Source organism: Anser anser (assembly GCF_964211835.1).
Source record: "Anser anser genome assembly, chromosome: 3".
In the NCBI taxonomy this organism is placed as follows: Eukaryota; Metazoa; Chordata; class Aves; order Anseriformes; family Anatidae; genus Anser; species Anser anser.
The window spans coordinates 102673111-102694660 of record NC_139722.1 but is presented as its reverse complement, the minus strand read 5'-3'; the positions used below and the strand labels follow the sequence as shown (position 1 = coordinate 102694660).

The window sequence follows — 21550 nt, the reverse complement described above, 5'->3', positions numbered from 1 at the left end:
AACACAGTCCAGCACATATACACTGCTCTAAATGCTTTCCTCAAAATAAAGTTTAATTCAGAGAAGTTTTTGTCTGTGGACATACTGCTTCGTATACACTTGTGTAAAAATCTTTTCAACTTTAGTATCTCCTTGGTCTTCTGTGACATTATTTTGCTTTGGTAGCAATCAGAGTGGAAACACTGGAAACTGTTACAGTTGTGCCACTAGGAGACCTCTCAAAGCATTTTTTATTTTTTATTTTCTAATTCTCCAAATAAAGGGAAGAGAGCTTTATACCTATGGAATCTTTGTCATTGATTTGTTTTATTTAAACACTCTTATCTTCCTTGTTGCCTGTTGTCGTGAGCAGGTATAAAATTATCTGGCATAATTTCTGCCAAAAAAATTAGTTGGCAGAATTTTATGAAAAAAATTTAAAAGTATCACAGGGGTTTTTGACCAGATCAGCACAAGCATCGATAAACCTTTAGTATATTGTGAAAGTTCAGGTGCATTCATGCTGGTGGATTACAATATCTGGAAGCATCGCCAGGTATTGGAAAGTGACTATTTAAAGTGTTAATTGTTAGAACAGTATTTCACAAGGCTTTGGCCCAGCTGACTAGCGCTCTTTTGTACAATTCCCAGGCACAGTTTGGGAGTTCACACGAGCCTGGCACCATTCGCAGCAAGCAGTTTGGTTACAGCCACCTGTTTTGGAAGATAGAAGATTTTAGTGGTACAGATACAGGCTGTTCCATGCCACTTGGCCTCAGTGCTGGATTGTGGTCCTTGGCACATATTTATTTAGCAAATAAATGTAGCCAGTGCCTTCTAGTGGTAATGCTAATCAAGAATGTGCTTGTTCTTCCAACATATCCCAAAGGAGGAAAGCAACTAAAAGCTCCTGCTCATTCTCACTGTGATCTTTCATATTTTTAATTAAAAAAAAAAAAAAGACTTTGTATATCAAATATTGTGGGCTCATACCCTTTCTTATTTTGAAATTACAGAGTGAGGTTAGATTTGGTACAGGTGGTTTCAGGGTTGGATTTTTTTTTTAGACCTTTTTGTCAGAGAGCACCTTAATTTGTGGAGATACCATTTTTACTCCAAATTCTTGGAAGTTCTTCTTTTTATCTACCAATCTTGTATCCACCTTACTGGTCTGTAACTAGAATCATTTTTTCTTCGTATTTGTTTGTCTTGGCCAGACAACTGAACAGCTGGTGACAGTGATGTTTCAGAACATGAGTGATATATTTATGAAGAAGCTGAGTCTGGGGGAGAAGGTACTACCTGAAGAGATCAGTAACTAGTTTTCTCTCTGTCTTGACTCGCACAAGACAGTGTGGTGTATTTAGCAGAATTTAAGGCCTGGCTGTTATCATCCTTACTCTCATAAATAAGTATAAAGCAAAAAAAAAATCATCAAATTGTTTTGAAGTCTTGGAGGCTTTGTTGACTGTAGGTTTTGTTTATAGCAATAGAAAATGAGATTGATTTTTTTTTTTTTTTCCCTTTGCTGGAGGGAAGTGTATAGCGTCTTGCAACGATAGTCTAAGCGCTTACTGTTGTTTTACGGTGGTTTTACTCTGCAGTCCTTACTGTGTAAAACTGGTGTTCCAAAGAAGTTGCAAAATGGATCTGCTTGTGAGACAGACTGGGGACATTTAATCTAAGGACTGCTAAGCTTTGGTGTGGTGATATCTTCGTAGTTATGGCATCGTAAGGTAGGGCTTACATTTTGGTGGTGCAAGCACGCCCATAGCTTTTCTGGGAGCAATTGGTCAGTCTTTCCCCCAGCTGCTGGCAAGCCTGCCCACTGAAGTTCCTCCTGAATAACAGTACCACCAGTATATAGGTTCTGGAGTTTGGTTTAATTTTTGCTTTTTCGAGGCATAGTTGCAGAACGGATAAATTGGGTAAAACAACATACAAGTAGAAGCGTTAACTGGATTGAAACCAAATTGATTCTATTGCTTATAGCTTTGGAAAGAGTAAATGGCTCGTTGTTACCAGACACTTTGTTAAAGCATGGCTTCCTGGGTCTTGCTGAATGCTGTTTATTGAAAATGTTTGCACTGAATCAAAATAATTGGACCATTCAGCCTTTTTAATTTCTTTAACTTGTTTGTTCTTCTGTCCACAGATCACCCTAAATGTTCTAATGAACAGGCTTGTTTAGTCATTGACTCGTATTGCATGTGCATGTGGTGCTTTGAAAGCAGGAAGTTTGGGTACTTGTGCTTCTTTGAAAAATTATTGTTGCGATTGCTAGAAAACTTTGTTCCTTGAAACTTTTGTGACTTTTTTATTATAAATTCTGTGTAGAGAAGGCTATGACTGGAAGGGAAGGTAATTGCTAGTGAAAGTGACAATTTTAATCATGTTCTGAGGGTGATTTATTTATGTTGTTTCAAAAACAAGCCTGCCATGCCAGCAAGCTTTTAATTTTTTTCATCCAGACCTTTCTGTTTCTTGAGCTTGGCTTTTGTGAATTGCTGTCCATCTGCTAGTAGTAAACGGATGAATAATTGACGGCCTGTTTCCAATCGGACCATGCCAGAGCCATGCCATCTGTTGTCCAGCAGCACAGGAGTTTAGAGAAAAAAAAAAAAATTAGTTTGCCTACAAAAACTTTTGTTTTGCTTCCTAGATGCAATGTAGTTGTGGAGTTGGCTTTTTGCTTTTTTAAACTCAATTTATTTGGAAGAAAATGCTCTTAATGGCAAAATAACCCTCTGAAAATATAAGCACTTCTAAATAAAATTTGAACAGTGTTGCCCCGATATTCTTTAGTAGAAAGAGGACTTTGCGTGAGATAAGTGAAATCTGATCTATAATTTTCCCTGTTAATTTTGATGCCATTTCAGGAGTTTGTTTCCTTTGTTGCTTTAGGAAAGCAGCCTAACTTAATCACCTCTGATTTTGTAGGGTATGTTCTGTCCTGTCTCTTTGGGGTAGGTCATCTGGAGCTGTTTGTTGTATGCAAACAAGGGGCGTCCTGACTGTGTCAACTGGCAGCATGCCTCAGATGCTGTCAACGAGTTAAGTTTATGCTCAGCTAATGTTCTCAGGCAGTGCTTAGGAATCAATGTCCATCTGCCCAGAGAGGACCTAGTGGAATATGTTTCTTCTGATTTAAATGAACTGAATTCTTTGATCTCGGCAAACCTTACAAAATCTGGTCTTTCTTGATTTTGTTTTAGGAAGTGAAGCAGGAAAAAAACCTTCTGGACTTGCAATTTGAGAAAAAAGTGCAGGAGATCCACCAACTTGAAGAGGAACTGGAAACAGTCAAGCAATCTCTAAAGCAGAGCCAGAATTTTGCAGAAGAGATGAAAAGTGAGTTATGTATTCACATTTGCAGGACTCCTGTTGGATGCTCAATAATGCATCTTTGCTGCAATCCTGTAAACTTGATTGTGAATTAAGCAAAAGGGTTTCCTCTGTGGGATGTGATTATGATGGTATTTTTAACCAATATTAAGTTTCTCTGAAATAGAAATGAATTTTTATCTAAACATATGCAATTCCTGAAGATACACAATTTTGAAATTAACTGAAGTATACTGAACTTACCAACAAACTGAATTTGAGAGAATGCATTTATGCATTTAAACCAGGAAACTTCTGTTTTATAATTCTTGCTTGTTTGAATTTAAAAAAAAAAAAAAAAAAGGAAAATGTTATGTAACTACTAATTGAGTCTTCTTTGCAGTGCTTGTTTCTAATTGAGAACACAATTTTTCAGGAATTAAGTTGAAATATAAAATATTCTTTGTAGTTCTGCTGGATTTGACTAATAAAAGGGGATAGACTCCCACTTGTTTCTGTGTGGAAATCAAACTCAATGTGAGCTTTCAGAATGAAGATTGTGAATTTGATTTTGTTCTCCTGAAAATTAATGCCCAAACTTTTCATTGCCTTTCAACTGTTGATTTGTTTTTGATTGGGTAGACAATTTGCAGTCCTTACCAGCTATCTGAAGGAATGTAGTGTCTTTTTCTTTTTCGCTACGTGTGCATGCTGCTTCTTATTCTGTTCTTATCAAAGCAGAGGAACAATTATGAGAATTTGAAAAATGGCTATGTAGAATTAATCATCTTTTTTTGGCAGAAAAGGAGCACAAGAATGATCCATGAAAAGGTCATACTGTTACAGGTCCTGTAAAAAGAAAAAAAAAGTGAAAATGAGACACAGAAACAACAGGTAGTTAGTCACCCGAGAAAGCATGTACTTACCAGATTGGAGTGCAGACTTGTATTAGACTGCAGAACAGAAAGTTAACAATGTCTATGAGTACACAGCGTCTGATAGCCTGAAGTGATATAACTAATCCTTTATCCAGTGAGATAACTTAAGAGTAATGCTTTGCACTGAAAAGATAATTGAAAATAGTAAAAGTAGTAATTTTTCATTAAACATCATCAGTAGGATGGCCAATGTTGTCTGACGATGATGTGATGGTGTTTTCTGTTATAGATAAGAATGCTTTTCAGGAAGCAGAGTTGAAGTTACTGGAAGAGAAATTTATAAAGCAAGCGAGCTCATCTTCTGTAGAGCAACTGAAACTAGCTTTAGCTGACATGGAAAAGCAGCGAGATTCAAATCAAGACCTAATCGAGGAAAAAGAAAATCATATTAAAGAACTGAACTATAAAATAAATAAAATGGAGGAAGAATCAGAAGCTTTGCAGAGTCTCCTTGCATTCAAACAGAGAGAATATGAAGAATTAAAAAAAGAGACTAATGCTTTTTCTCAATGGAAAAATGAAAGTGACAACTTACTGCAAATCAAGGGTGAAACAGGAGAAAGATTAGGTAACACAGAACAGATGCATGAAAGCTTTGTGACAGAAACTGAAGAGCATGTTAGTAACTTGCAAGCAGATATTTTAGCACGTCAGACGTTTGTTGGAGAAACTTCAGCTATTCTTGAGGAAAAGGACATGCAACTGCAAACTCTGAATGAAAGATTAAAAAACCAAGAAGCAGAGCTTCAGGATTTAAAGATCAGTAATAAATTGCTTGAGGATTCAGTAAGACAGCTGAAGCTCATGTCTGAGACATGGGATTCAGAAAAGAAGGGCATGTCTTCAATGATTTGTTCATATGAAAAAGAAATTGAGGAAATTACTCAAGAAAATGCAACCATTAGGGATTTAAGCAGAGCTTTAGAGCAAAACCAAATAACTTTACTGGAAGCAAATAAAAATATTTCTAATAGTTTAAAGGAAAAAGAAGAAATCATTTCTGAAATGTCCAGAAAACATAAGGAGGAAAAACAATGTATTGAAGCAAGAACTGAAGAAATCACAAGAGAGCTTAAAGTTTTGCAAGAAAAGTATAAAGTGGTAGAAGAAGAAAATGTAGACATAATCAGTATTCTGAGAGAGCAGACAATTGAGTTTGAGGAGAAGAAAGCAAAATTAGAACGAGAAGAGAAACTAGTACTTAGTGAGAATAAAGATATCTTACATAAACTAATAGCCTCAGAAGAGATAAAAAAGGATTTGATTCAAGAACTTCAACAACTACAATCAGAATTTTCTGACATCCAACATGTGCCCTCTTGTGAGCTTGACTGTTTAAGACAGGAAATATTAAATGTCGAGGTAAGACCAAATGCAATGCAAGAACAACAGGGCCTTGTATTTCAAGGCAGGGAGCAATTGGTGAAGGAAGTAGAGACAAAAAATGAACGTCTGGTGTGTGACTTTAGTTGCAAAAGGAGGCTCTGTTCAGAACATTTGAGGAAGTGCATGGAAGAAAAGGATGCTGAGCTGAATAAACACCAATTTAAGCTTCAGCTTCTTCAAATGGATTTCGAGGACAGAGAACTCTCCCTAGAGAACTACAGGTTAGAAGTGATACAACTGAAGACTGCTTTAAGGGAAATGGAAACAGAACTTGAGAAAAGTGTGAGAGAGAAAGAGAGACTGCGGAAAGAACTGTTGTCTGTTAAAAAATTGGAAACTTCATATTCTCAGCTTACAGCATTAGGTGAAGATTGCCACTCATTGGAGTATAATGATGATGATGCTTCCCAGAACTGTGGCAAAAGAGAAATGGATGAAAGTTATTCACCAGTCTTGTTGTCATCCTCTTTGCAGGTAACAATAAACAAACTGAGTGAGCTGGAAAAAATATGTGAGAGGTTGCAGAATGAGGACCTTGCGTTAATCTCTGGGTTTGAAGACTCAAAAACTGATGGTATTACAGACATTAATAAGGTGGCAGAGGAAGAAGAGAACATAATGAGTAATGCAGATACAAATCTAAGAGCTGAGAAAACTACTTTTTCTGATGAAGTTATGGATCCAAATGATAACAGGGATTTGAGAATACATTGTGATAGTAAGGAAATGTCCTTCAAATTTAAAGAATGCAGTGTTGGACCTAGTTCTGACTATGAAGACTTAAAATTGTCCAGCAAAGAAGTTAAAATTCACTTTGCTGAAGTAAAAGAGAAAATTTTCTCTTTCCAGAATGAGCATATAAAGTTATATGAACAACATTGTAGTATGATCTCAAAGATATCTGAGCTACAGTCTTGCATTGAAATACTAAAGGCAGAAAATTCTGCATTGTCAACAAGTCTGAGCAATGCTCATACAGATTATCTGACAGGGCCACTGTCTTCTAGCCAAAATGGCACACAATCTAAATTAGATGAAACGAAGACCACAGTTTCTTTCTCAGATCTCTGTTTCTCAGAAGTAAGTGAGGTTGATAATTCTTTTAACAGTGGTATGTGCAAATGGACAGAGGAAATTAATCAGCTGAAAAGTTCTGCAGAAATAAATTCAGAAGGTGCAGCAAATGTTTCGGTTGAAAATTGTCGTAATGGTAGCACACTGGTCTCTGTTAAAGAGCCCAGGAGCATTACTCCCAGCACATCTAACCTTGAGGGTAGAATTGAAGAACTTGAAATGCTATGTCAGACATACGAGAAGGCCATCAAAGTGCTTGAACACCAATTTCACATTCAAGAGAATATGAAAAATGAGGAAATACAAGAGCTGAAAAACATTATACTTTCAGAGAGAAAAGAAATAGATCATCTTAAACAACAAAACCTGTCAGACAAGGAGGAGTGGCAGCAGAAACTGGGTAACCTGACTACAGAAATGGAGCGCAAACTGGCAGAAGAAAGAAAACAAACTGAGAATCTGTCTTTGGACTTCGAAGCAGCGCAACTCCAACTACAAGTCCTTGGTACAAGTTCTCATTCACTGCTGTGCACTGATACTGAAAATGTAAGTAATCACTCTTGTGCAAAAGAGTTTCTTGTAAACCTCTTGGTTTATGGCAAAGCCAAACAAGAATTTTACCGATTTGAAAAATAAATATGTTTAAAGTTGTACCCACAGACGTTTGGTACTGCTTAAAGAAAGTAGACCAATAATCTGTACCTTGAATTCTGGTCTACGCATCCCAGGGATTGTGAGAAATAAAAAAGTCAATGGGTTTAGTTCACTAGAGTTGTGAAAGTAGTACAGTATGCACTACTTGTTTTTTCGTCAAGTGCTGTGTTGGTGCACGTGCACTGTGTGCATCTGTACTGTGTTTGCGAGCTTTAGGTCTTGTCTGATTTAATACAGCCTGTTGAAGATGTCTGCACCTCCCACACCCCTTCATGGGACCATAAAGAGCAAACTAGAACTGCTTCCATACCCCTAACTCCTTTTAACGCTCTCAACAGCAAGCCAGAGCTAGCTGGTAGCAGAACAGTTAATTTTCAGTTCTGCCTAAATTCCTCAAAAATACCTAAGAGGATGAGCATTTTGGAAGTCAGTGCTGTCCTTTCTTTCAGCACTGTAGGTGATGTGCAACCAAGGAGCTCGATTTTCCTGCTCCTTGTAAAGCGTATCCTGTATGACAGAACCAGAATTTCAGTCAGATTAGAGGAAAACCACTTTAGTTCATGTACACAGCGTATTCAACTAATTCCCCCTAACTTAAATCTGACAGGTATATTTTCTGTTTGGGGAACTTCCAGTTTGGGCCATTAAGTCCTGTACAAGTGGTCTCCAGCTCCTGGTCAGCATAGGCCTGGAGATGATAGTTTAACACTGCTCTCTCAGACTGAGCATCTCAAAGATCTCCATTTTGTCCAGCTGTGCAACACCGAGCAGCTGCTCCTTGCAGAGAAGAAAGTCTTTCACATGTATGTTTTGCTCACAATTCACTTGGAGTATGCACGCTGACACACAGACACCTGAAGATAGACTGTTCCTACCACACATAGCTGGAATTCTCTCAAGATGAAGTACCCAGTACAGGTCATTCAATTTCTCCCTGTGGTCCCTGTTCTTTTTTGGAGTCCTCAGGTTTCGAAGTCACTCAAGTTTGTTTCATATGAGACCATGAGATGGCGCCATGTGTAAGCCAGCTCTGACAGACGGTGGCAATTGAGAGAAGGGATTCTTTGAAGATCTGGGGCTTGTCCCCCTTCAAGATTCTTTAGCGCCTAATAGAAGATGAGCAGTAAACAATTTTCCCATTAGTGATACTTACAGTTTTTGTATTTTGTCTTTAGTAAATTTGGCTGACATTTCTCCCCCAATATCTTTAAAATCGTTTGGCCAAAGATGCGTGCATGCACGCATAAGTGTAAATTCTTTACATAGGAAAATTGTGCAGATTCTGAAGTTGAGAGGGATGCTATCTATTTATTTTGCATAAGAGGGAAGCCTCACTGGCTTAAGAAAGTTTTTAAAACTCACCTTGCTTTTTTGTTTTTATTTATATGCATATATTTTTTATCTTTTTAATTGATTCTTAAACTTTTGCAGAAAGCTCAACAGGAAAACAATAGTCTTTATCACTTGGGAAGCCCCTCTTGGAAGCCCTTCCCTATTGGAAGCCCAGAACTAAGAAACAATGAACCAAAACTAATCCCCATTGAGAAATCTCCTGTAGGAGACAGCTGTGTGTGTGAAAATGTAACTGAGACTGCTGAAGCACGATTAGTAGAAGATTGTTCTGAGAAGGTTTCTGGAGAACAAAAATGTAGAAATACATCAGGAAAAATCACCAGCCCTTCACATCACGTTAGTGCACTGTCATTTTCTAATAGTAGTATATTTTTGGGTTCAGAGGATTTCTTTGAAAATCAAATAAGCACTGAAGCTCTTCAGGAGGAGGCAAAGCAACAAACTGATGAAAATTTGAAGCTGATCTGCGAGACAGAAGAAAGCCATAAAAATGTTGATTTACAAATGGAAGTCAAAAAGTTAAACTCACACCTGCACTTTCAGAATGCACAATTAGCTCTGGAGAGCTTAGCTTTTGCAGAACTGGAGGAAACTACTGTAGTAAAGGAAGAGAACAGTGGTGTAAAGGAGAAACTGGAATCACTTTCTGTCAGTAACCAACAATTATCTCTTGAAGTACTGTCTTTAGAAAAAGAACCTGAGAAAATAAAGTCTGAGCTGGAGATACATCAAGTTAAATTGTCTAATGCAGCAGACACAGTGGATGATGTTGAAATGGCCAAGGGAAACTCTTGTGAGCAAGTTCTTGGAGCTGAAAATGAGCAAAAGCAGCCAAAATCTGAGAAAGTTAATATTAAGAATCATGCCTTTTTCATAGAAAATGTTACTGAAATGCTTCAGGCAAAATGTCAGCAGTTAGAAAGGGACAGGGAAATTGACCTAAAAACTATTTCTGTCCTTCAAGAGCACCTTGTTTCAGTCACGGCTGAGAGAAACCATATTGGCCAAGAACTGTGTATTTTGTCTGAAACTAAAAAAGAATTGGATCAAAAGTATCAGAAGTTACAAGAGAAATTAAAAGAGTTAGAGTCAACTAAGGTGGATTCTACTGAAATCATTAGAAGGTTAGAGGATGAAGTGAGGACACAAACAAATGTGCTTGAGTCTGCTAAATCTGATATAAATGGGCTATCCAATGAAAAATGTAACCTTCTGCAGAAGTCAGGAGAGGATGCAGTGTCTTCCGGTTTAGAAGAAAAACTTCAAAACCAAGCAGCAGATGTGAACAAGGAGAAAGAGCTGCTTGCGAGAGAACTTGAAGTGGTGCAGAGTAAATTAAGTGCATCAGAAATGGAAAATTCGAAGCTTTCTAGATCTTTGGAAGGCTTGTTAACTGAAAAAGGTGAACTTGCTGCTAGACTCAACTCAGCCCAGAAAGAAGTAGATCAAATGCGACATGGAATTGAGAAGCTGAAAGTAAAAATTGAATCTGACGAGAGGCAAAAACGCCATGTTGCTGAAAAGCTGAAAGAGAATGAACGAAAAGTTGACTCTCTTGTGGATAAAATAGAGAGGCTGGAAAGAGAATTGGAAATGTCAGGGGAAAATCTAGAAGATGCCATCATTCAAATGGAGACGGCTAAATCAGAGGCAGAAACGTTAACAGTAGAGATGGAAGAGATGGCTGAGAAGTTGAAACGTCTTCGATTACAGATCGATGTTCTCACCTCACAAAACGAGTGTTTGGCAAAAGATGTAAAAGAAAAGCAAGAAAGAATCCTCGAACTGGAGTCTTCAAATTTGACTACAGCAAAACTGTTAGAAGAAAAGGAGAAAGAAAAGATGCAACTCCAGGAGGAGCTTGAAAATTCTATGCTACTGCTGAAATCTGAGCTGAAAGATGTAAGTGAGAAATTAGAGGTTTCTTCCCAGGAGGAAGCAGTTGCCAGAGCAAAAGAGCAAGTCTTGATTAATCAGGTCTCTCTTCTTGAGCATGATAAAACAATGTTACTGCAGGAGTGTCAGGAAATAAAAAACAAAAATATCAAGTTGGATCACACAAGGGAATTACTTGTTCAAGAATTTATGGATTGTAAACAAAAGCTGGATGAAAAAGTACAGGAAAATTGTGCTCTCCAGCAGCAGGTGAAAGAAACAGAGGAGCTGTCTTCACAGTTGACACGCATGGAACAAGAGTGTGAATGTTGGCACCAGGAAAAAAAAGCGCTGCATAACTTGGTTGCTGAGCTGAAGCTAAAGGCGCGACATTTTTCTAATAATGAAACCTTCCCGGATATCCTGAATGTTCTAAAAGTGTCCTATAAAGACCTTGAGAAGGAGCTGGAATCTACTCTTTGTGAAAAGACTGCTTTATCTAAAAAGGTAATACATTTCCCTTAGGGCACAGTTCCCTTTTTAAGAAGGAGGATAAAGTGTCCTCTGGGCTTACCACTTCCTTAATATGTTAAAATAACTTTAACCTCAGACTTTTACAGTAAGCGTCCTATTTTTAAAATTATGTTCTCAATTTGATCACAAGTTTGCACTGTATTTAGAGCTGGAAAGCATGACAGTGTTTTATGTAGGCCGAATGAAACGGTTGCTTGGAAGTAGGCATAGAAGAAGTTGAATCAAATAATGCAGGATATTTTCCTCTTTCCCGTAGAAGGGAAAAGAGGAAAGACAAACGAATAGTGGGCAAGTGAGTTTTTATATCAAGAATAACTACTTGGAGAGCTCAACAGAAAGTTAAACATCAGTTGGACAAGTGCTATGTCAAAATGACATTAATCTGTTATGACCCTTGCTTGGAGTTGGAGCAACAATGGGAATAAACTAACTCACCTTTAAAACTGCTCGTATTTACATACAAAAATTCTTGGGAGGTCATGACGCATCTAATTTAAAATAAATAAATAAATAAAATTTCATTTCAGGTAAATGAACTGACCGAAAGTTGTATTGAGCTGGAAGCCATGCTAAGTGATACTGAACAGAAGATTTCCAAATTACAGGAAGAATTTACCACGGAAAAGAACAAGCTTGCTGAACAAATACAGCTTCTCCAAGAACACTCAGAAAGGAACAAAGTTAGTTACTGCACCTGTATTATTTCCGTATTCAAGGCCAGATTTATTCTAGCTGAGAATGTGTGTGGGCTGGTCAAGGGAGCTGTGCTATTGACCAGTATTTCAGGTTCTTGCTTCCAAGTTTCTGAATATTTCATGTTCTATTTTGAGATGGAATGATGATTAGTTAATGTTTTTTGCCTTTTCCTTCCATTGAAGGAACTGAATTGTTACCTTAGCGTAAATGCCACAGGTGGCTATCTGGAAATCTGGTACCAAGAATTCTCTACTGCAGACATTCAATCGTTAGGCTGAGGATGTTAGATAAAAAATGCAACATTTCTCAAGTTTCTTTTAAAGAATAAACTTCTTTCAAGACAAAGTAAAGGAAGAATCAAAATATGAGTCTTTATTTTACGTTGTTAATATTTAGTTCTCAGAGGCTGATTTACTGTGGAGATAAATGTAGGTCTTGCTTAGTTGTGACCAATGTTACATCTTTAAACAAGTTTACGTGGCCTTAGGATATGCTAATGACAGCTACAAAATTTTATAACCAGGGGCTTGTTTCTGTTGTGCCCTTGAAGATTTTGAGTGGAAAAGGAATAGAGATTTCTGCAACTTTCAGAAATCCTGCATGGAAATAAATTTTCCTTTTGGCCAGCTGTCCAAAAGGTACCATCACAAAACTGGATCAAAATGAAAATGCTTAGAAAGTTTTGTTATATTTGAGAGGGTGAGAGAAGTGACCCTTAATCTTTCAAGTCACTCTGAGGGAACAATTTTATGTTTGGAGAGGTTAAGCTTTGGTTTTGGCAGTGCTGCTTGTTTTAACAGTGTTGGCAGACTTACGCTCAATGTACCCTTCAGTTCCTAATATTTATTTGAGAAGACCTTCCTTTGCTGCTTATCCTGCCTTTTGTGCTCAGGTTTAACATTCTGTGATTACATTCTATTTAGCCACTCTAAAATACATTCTTCTTACCAAGTTGTTTTTGGAAATTCAAAGCTTCAGATGTAAAGTCAAATAGTTTAACAGGTTGGCTATTTCTCCAATGATAAAATTCTAAATATCAAGTAATGTGCTATTACTGTTTTTAGACTGAGCTACATCTAACTATGTCAGAAAAAAATGAACTGACGAAGAGTTTGGGGATGGTCCAGAAAGATCTACAAGAAAAAGAAAGTGAAATGAAAAGAGAAATAGCAGAGTACCAAGACAGACTACTTCAAACAGAGAAAGCACTTCAGGATGCTTTGACAGAAGCAAAGAGAAAGGTAAATCAGGAAATGGGAAGATTGGTGTTGTGAATTTTTGATTAAATTTTAGGTATTTTAAAAAACTTTGCTCATCCTACTATAAAAGAACCTGGTTTTGGTAACGACATTTCCAAACTCCGTATATACTTGCCTTAGAACTCAGAAAGCGTTAAATTGTTTTTTCATTTAACAAACAGTAAAAGGTGAATTTACCTCAGTACTCAGCTAGTGTTAAGTATATATAACGTAGTTGGGATTATACACTTGAAAAAGGGAGAGCAGCAATGTGTTTAGGTCCAGGAAACAGTTCTTTTGGTAAGAATGGTGAGGGAACAGTTAAATGTTGAAGAATATAAATGGCTAATTTGTTGAAAATACCACAGTTTTAGCCATGCAGCCCCAAGGAGAAGGGCTTGGGGGTGTTCCTTGATGAGAAGCTCAACATGGAATTAGATGGGTTGAAACTGGATGGTCTTTAAGGCCCCTTCCAACCCAAACAATTCTATGATTCTGTGTTGTATACAAAGAGCCCTATCTTTGTATGGAGGAGTCATAAATGTGTATGAATATGTACTTGAGACCAGGAAGACACTGAAAAACAATTTGCTCTAATTATTTCTAAGTAAATTTCATTTCTATGACTATGAAGTAAATTTAAAAGCAAGTCATAGTAAAATATAGGGGCTTTCAAATGGCAGACCTCATAAAGGCAAACTGATATAAAAAATACATACTTGTGACAAATCAGTCTTTCAGTTTTAAACTCCTCAAAACACACCAAGCAAGTTTGCTATGGAATTCCCATTGGCAGTGATATGCTCTTAAGTATGTCTTCAAAATATAGCTTAGTGTCCTTTTTAGCATCATAGTAATTAGGCACATTTTCCCTCTCTAGAATGAAATGCAAATTGAGGCCTGTCAAGATAAGATTAGTTCATTAGGGCTCTTTAACAGCTCACAAGAATTGGAACTTGAGCAACTGATGTCAGCTGATGAAGAATTAAATTATTCTCTTAAACTAGCTAATCACACTTTAGGAGAGCTCCTAAATTTTCAGGTAAGAAAAAAATATTCAAGCATTAAGGCAGAGTACATTAATGTAAATGTAGGAATCAGTGCTCCAGAGATTTGGTTTGACTTTAATATACAGCCTTTGTTTCACTAATGAGAGCACAGAGCACGGAGGAAATGTTGTTACTATTGATCTACATTAGAAAAATTTTGTTATGCATGCCATGACTTAGATCACCTACAAGTGGTTTGCGATGCGAAACACAGCCGTCTGTTGTCTCCACTGAACATCTCAACTTGGTTATAACATGGTTAAACTGCAGTCAAAAGTGGCTTTGCAATGCCTCTGTTTTCTGTTTGTGAATTACTTCGATGGTAAAGGATACCATGTTCTGTTTTATGCATGTCTTGATGCTTTGCTCTTGATTTTGAGAGTTTATCGACTCCATTTTATATAGAATTCTCATTAAAATGATTAACTAGAGTCGTTCTGTGAATGACAGAACTTTTCTCAGTGATGGTAGCTCCACTTTCTGTGAACAACTGATAGCTTGGGAACAGTTCTAGGTGTGCTTGGTTGGCTTCTAGTAGCACAGGTGAAGTTTAACTGTCCCTGTAGCTGAAATTCTGGTTATTAATTTCCCCTGCATTTTTCTTATCTTCATTATTTGTCCTGCTGCTGTCTGGATTGATTGCTGGCTTTCAATCTTGTGCTTCCACTTCAGAAATGAGTTTCTCTCTCTCTCTAAAAGGGCTCTTGAAGATAAATAATCGATTCAGCATACTTGCAATTAAGTGCTGAATTACAGTATGTTCCCCTTGCTCAAAAGTTCTGTATTCAATAGGGATGTCCATTGTAGTGTTAGTTGTTAATTATTCTGTTTAATACCAACAAGGTGCTGATAGGAAACTCCAGGATGTGTGCTGGTGACCAAGCGCAGTACCCGCGGCACTGTAACTATGATACGAGGCTTCCAGCTGTGCTTTCTGTGGCATTTGCACCCAGCTTTGCTTCAGAGCAGAGAGCCGCCCAGGAGAGTGGGAGTGGATAGCAAGGAGTGATCTGCTGCTGCTCGGAATGGTACTTCTGAGCTGAGATTGAGAGTGCAAAGCAGGCCTGGGTTTTCTTGCTTCTGTGGTAGTGAGATGCAGTAGGGACAAAAAGAAGACCAACGAAACTCAAACTAGGAGGAGAGTGCCTTACGGTTCAGAATATTGGTTTGAAATACATTACCTGGCACACAGTGCTTCCTCACGCCGCATCGGTGTGGGGATAACAGGTAGGAAATGGACCGCTGTGTCAGACCCTGTGTTTTTCTGCATAGTTAATCTCATGTATGTATCTGTCTAGAAAAAGGATTTTCCTGTGTCAGGGGTAAAAGAGCTGCTGTAATGAGGTTGTACAGAAACAAGCAAACAAATCTACATTACCACCATGGTCTACTACTAATATTGCATAACAGTTGAGGAGGTTCCATTTGATAGTGGATCGTTTAAACAGAACAATTATGCTTCTGGTATAACAACATTATTTTTTCTTTTGTAGGTTAATAATGCTAACTTTATAGTTCGACTAAGGAAGAAAAATGAACTTGCCGAGAGTAAAGTGCAACTGTGGATGAAATCCTGTAAGCATATGGAAAAGGAAAAGGAACGGTTGCAGAAACAACTAACAAAATGCGAAGAAATATTAAAGAAGAAAGAGCTAAACATGTCGGAGAAAGAAGGTAACTGAAGCTAGATTCAGTCTTAATGCTTTCCTAGCAATGTGTTAGTTGGCAAAACTTTTTTCTAGAATGTCCATTTGCATGTGCAGCACTAATACAGAGCACGATTTTTAACTAGTACAAGTAAGTACCACTGCAGATATGTCAGACATTTTGAAAATTTAATTCATCTCCTTTCTCTTAAAGTATCAGAAGCAACTATGGATTATGAATATATATTTTATTAAATATTACATTGTTTTGGTCCAAAGTGGCTTAAGGAAAAAGGGAGAAGCGTTTTTTTAGCAAGAGTTTGTGTACAACACTTGTCATTTTTCCCCTAGTTTTCTCCTCTGACTCCTGTTCCCTTGGTTCCTTTAAAGTTCATTGCATGAGATGAACTCTATTGTAAATGATGCTTAAGGAAACTTAGGGCTGCAAAGTCAAGTATTGTGAAGTTACAAAATAACAGAGGAAATATTTGCCTGTGCACTAGTCAAGGATTCTTTTCAAATGCGGCGTGTTTGTTTACTACTTAGCAAGCACACTGTACTGTATAACATTTCACTGATTTTGGTATATCCTGTCACTTACTTTTTGTGGTTGCACAGTTGTAGAGCATGTGTAATTAATTAAAAGATCTGTGATCATTGTATTATAAATTCGTTTACATGCATCCTTATTTTAAGTCAGTTATATGAACAGCAGTACTTTGCTTTGAAAGGTGCTGATGAGAATGCCATTACAGAAGAGATTAAGTTAAAAGTGGAAGAATTACAGGAATCTGTAGAAGAGAAAACCAGAGAGGCAAATGAGAACTTGGAGAAATACTCCTCTCTAATTGTTAAATATTATAAACTAGAGCAAGTAAACGAGATGCTAGAAACACAAGTCATTTTGTTGAGTGGTCAGCTGAAGGAGCCAGTGAGAGATGCTGTCAGCAGTCCTTTGCTGAATTCAGGCAACTTATCAACAGTGAGCAATCAGTCTGATCCAAGAGATGAAGATACTGCTGAGCTTTCAAGTAAAAGGCAGAGATATGAAGACACCTGGAAGGATAATGGAGAACCAAGACCTCCTATGCCAGAGTCTTCATCAAAAGGAAAAAGGAAGGATTCTATCTGTCAAAACCTGCTGTGTCAGGAGAACTCAGACTGTGAGCTGGATGGGCTTCCAGAAGTAGTGAAAAAAGGTATTCACAATTTTTGATAAAGGCAAATGTTCTCTCAGCATGGCAGGTGTTCTCTCTCTCTCCCTCCCTCTCTCTCTCTCTCCCTCCCTCTCTCTCCCTCCCCCCCCCCCCCCCCCCCCCCTTTTTTTTTGGCTGAATTAGTTTTAATATGGGTAAGTAGGTGACTATGTGAAATGTTTTTGGTGACGGTGATGGAAGCCAGTGGGAGTTGTGCCATTTAATGCCAACTCAGCACTTGTGGAACTGTGCCCTTAGACCGCTTTAATACATTTACATTGGGTTTGTAACTGCCAAGTTGATTGGAGTTAAATGATTCTGGCCGTCACAGTTTTGTAGTTTCTGGTGGCACACCTATTAGACACTAAGCATGTGACATGTGAGCAGCAACAAAGTTTTGCTGGAAGGTGACTTGTTCTAGTCATTTAAAACTATTCTGTGAGCTAATAACAAACTTACAAGAAAATAGATGCGGACTACCTGTGAGGTGCCTCTGTAATAAATGCAGTTGTAATTGTTAGGCAAGCTGCAGAGATACTGAGTTGCCTCAGCTTCAGTGATCACTCCCAGAAGTCAGGAATTCTTAGTTTATACGTTATTTGCATTTTGTCGTCTTATGAGCATCAGTATTTTTCTGGAAATGTACTTGTTCTGAGGACACGTGTGCCAGTTAATGTTTGACTTCTAGGCTAAATGGAGAGATAATAGAGAATCTATAATAATATAGTTCTAAAATAGAGAACCTGTGACAGTATAGTTCTACATGGAGAAAATAGGAAAAAACAAGAATGTTGTATCGTGGCACGGTGTTCTTAATGAATTCTAGTAAAACAATACATGTGTTTTCAGACTGAAATTATTCTCCAGATGATGATGTACCTGTGGAAAAAAAAAGACCAAAAACTTCTTTGAAAAACTTTACTACAGAATTACTGTTGTACCTTGCCTGCAGTTTTCAGGGCTTGTATATGGAATTTGGAATACAGAAGATCTATTCAGTAATCTTTTTGATCTTCAGGAGAATAAATTATTTATTTTAATCAGCTGTTTTTATCCCCAGTGGTGGAAAAAAAAAAAAAGGGAAAAAAAAAAAAACAGAAAATCCATTTATTTGAGAAAAAGTGTAATTTAGTTAGCTGTATTTAATAGAATCTGTTCATTTTCCAGGGTTTGCTGATATCCCCATCGGAAAGGTTACCCCTTACATTTTACGCAGAACAACCCTAAATCTAGGGACCAATCCTCGTCTGGGTTCCCCCAGTGAGAAATTCCTCTTACCGACACAAGATGTACAGAAAGGATCAGATAATCTCGGTGAGCGCTCCTGTTCGACACCTGGTGGCAGCAAATCACAAAAGGTAATTTTTAAAAAATAATTATCTGTAAATGAAGGCCATGGGGAAAGCCTATATGTTCACTAAGTTTATTCATCTTGCCAGGTAAGTTTGAGGATATATCATCATTCTTTAAATTTCTCAGCAGTACAGTGAACTTAAGATCATAAATACTGAATCACTAAAATGTGGTAGAGCTCTTGACCATGCTAGCATCCTGCAAATCATTCCTGTGATGTAGCTTGTGACTTCATTGGGAAATCCATTGGGAAATGTAAATGAAATACACATACATTTTCAGTTTCTTCTGATGGATATTAAAGACCAGATACTCATTTTACTGTAATTGCATAGGTTTCAGAAAAAAATAATCAGCAAAAGAACCGTTGGGAGTCAGAGCTGCGGACTATATTTTTCTGCTAACAGCTTCTCTTGAAATTCCTCATTCTGAATGCTATAAAATAACTACAGATGTTTGAGTGGCTGTTAGACATGTAAATAGGGAACATTTACATAATAAAGGAGCTAAATTTAATGTTAGTGATTACCAGATTTTGAGGTTACCAAAATAAATACAACTGAGTTAAGTTTTGAAGGATGATTTATTAAAAAAAAAAAAAGTGTAGTAAATGAAGTTTACATTAAGCTTGAAGTGTTTTCGGTAACATGACACACTACTGCATGTTTCACAGTACATCAGAATAAGACATTCTTTCTAAGCCAATGAAAATGCTTTGCAGATTATTGAAAATGTTCCAGCTTCAGAACAGAAATAAACCTTTGTTGTCTGGTATCTTTTCCAAAGTTGTTAACCGCACTATCTTAAAGCTGAGCAATGAGAATTTGAGAAGTTACTATCTATCCATATTTCTTTACCTGACAGCTGCATAGAAGTATGCCAGTAGATACAAATCCTTCCAATGTGCCATGTTACACAAAAATATTTTCTTGGCAATCAGAGGAGTCTACCACACAGCTAAATAAGAAAAATACGAAGTCATAAAGGATAAATACAATTTATGTTTTTTTGTTTTTTTTTTTTTAAATTGAATTATTTTTTGTTAGCACATTAAGCATGTTGGCAAGATACCAAAAAAAAGTAAAAGCAAAAGCCACATAGACGGGGCTTTGAGCAACCCGATCTAGTGAAAGATGTTCTTGCCCACGGCAGGGGAGTTGGACTAGATGATCTTTAAGGTTCCTTCCAACCCAAACCATTCTATGATTACATACATTAGCGGATGTATAGGTATTGAGGCCAGAAAGCATCATTAGTATGACCAGTCAGATCAGAGCCGTAATTTGTTTTGAGCTGTAGCATTAGGAGATCCATATGCTAAAGTGAGAGTGGATCCACTGCATGCGTGCATGTTGTTTCAGGGTGAATTACGCTGCTTGTCAAAACGTGCTGCTTCTCACAGACACTGCCTGGAGGTCTGTGGTTTATTAGTCCTCTAAGTGATGCCAATAAGTTTTATTTACACTCATTTATATGTGTTTTCCTATAACTTTAGAAACAAATGGAGCATGTTTGTTGAGGGGGAAAAAAAAACACACACAAAACCAAAACAACTCAGTAGTGTAAAAAGAAAGGAAACCTTGACTTGAGGAAGTTACAGAGTAATCACCTGCTAGCAGAGCGTAAGCTTGGTGGAAGCTCTCACTGACCGTAGTCAAGGCTACAGCAAGTTAGAAGTAATCAGTAATAAATGGGTTTTAATTTAACTGGGGGAGGTATTCCCAAACAGTCTTCCTTTTTGCCTAAGTGTGTGTTTCTCTGGCTCTAAGGACAAGCAACTCCTGATTTTTAACTACGTTGGAGAAATTAAGGTTTCAGGATTTGTTTTTTTCCCACAAGTATAAATACACAGAATCACCAGTTCCTGGAATTTGTGTCCAACTTCTCTCTTGGACACTGCTGGATATATGGGTTGGTTTTACTTCAAATCCGTGTACATCTGGGAATTTCTGGAGGAATTGTTCAGAGTATTGTTTCATCATTTGTGGAAACCATCAAAATGTGTTGCTTCATGCTTTATATTAATACAGTAAATATTGTGTCTTATTTTAAAGTGAAATAAGCTTTGTGAAATAAGCTCTTCTCTGACAGGTACTTACATATATTTCATTTCAGACACCCAGATTCAAACTGTTGCAAACTTCTCAAGGTGTTTAAAATGTGTCCTCTGTCATTTTTATACACATTTATTCACTTTTGTATGTAAACTTAATGTAGAATTTGAGTGCTTTGCACATCAGCTAAACGTGAAAGCAGTGGTTTCTGCTCAAATGTCAGTAAAAATGTGAGAACTGTTTTATGTTTGCAGATTATGTGCAGGAAAAATGAAATACAGATCTCTGCAATACCTGGTACCTTCATAAACACACTAAGGGTACTGTCTGTTCCCTGGTTAAGCTTTGTTTCTGCTCCTAGCAAATCGCTTGCCAGCTGTGTAGGAGATACTCCATCTTACCCATCAGCAAAACAAGTGATGTTAAGTCTCACTGCATTGTATATTCAAGTGAGAAATGTCTTCAGAATATTTTGTGTTGTTGTTATTGTGCATATACGCTCTTTTTTTTTTTTTCAAATTCCCAATAGTTAGTTTTTTGCAATGAGCCTTTTGACTTACTGCAGAAAGTTACCAGTTTACCATTACAAGTAAAACAGAACATTTATGTTTGTGTTGCAGGTAAACGGTGAACAGCACTCCCAAGCAGGGACAGCCCTTCCAGCACTGAAATCTACTTCAAGGTCACCACTTTGCCCATAGAAGCAATCCACAAACACTGTGTCTGACAATACTAGGGAGACTCATATGATTCACAAAGCCAAAAATTCCCTAAATGAACAATCACTACCCAAGCAAGATGAAAAACAAAATTGTAAGGTGCTGTAAATCTCTGTCAATTTAATTACAATGCAGAACAACTGATGATGAAAAACCAGTTTGTCAAATAAATACCGGAACTATATGGAGGGCACCATTTTCTCTTATCAAGTGGTTAACAATCTTCAGATCTTGTTCTTGTATATTTACTAATACCAAGTCACTAAAAGTTGTGGAACGATAGTGAAGGAACAGATCCTCTTTGAATTTTCTGTAAAGAATTCTGCATAAACCTGTTATAAAATTAAACCTTTAAGCTAAAAAGGGGACTACACGTTGCCTTGTAGATCATTGTTGCCATTTGTTCCGTGTACAGAATGATTTGCAAATGGAAATTAAACTCACCCGAGCATCTCTAAAACTATTAGGTTCCAGGAAAAATG

The 21550-nt window shown here is 37.3% G+C and overlaps 1 protein-coding gene across 1 annotated transcript in view; it reads left to right on the top strand.

Moving 5' to 3' along the window:
- Positions 1–21431, top strand: part of CENPF (centromere protein F) — a 39882-nt gene extending 18451 nt beyond the window's left edge. Inside the window, exons 11-19 of the mRNA XM_083831994.1 lie at positions 3195–3330; positions 4471–7247; positions 8787–11090; positions 11645–11797; positions 12878–13054; positions 15594–15774; positions 16478–16945; positions 18110–18300; positions 20970–21431. Coding sequence (XP_083688120.1) covers positions 3195–3330; positions 4471–7247; positions 8787–11090; positions 11645–11797; positions 12878–13054; positions 15594–15774; positions 16478–16945; positions 18110–18300; positions 20970–21050 — 6468 coding nt within the window. The 3' untranslated portion in view covers positions 21051–21431. The remainder of the gene's footprint in view (positions 1–3194; positions 3331–4470; positions 7248–8786; positions 11091–11644; positions 11798–12877; positions 13055–15593; positions 15775–16477; positions 16946–18109; positions 18301–20969) is intronic.
- The last annotated feature ends 119 nt before the right edge of the window (positions 21432–21550 follow it).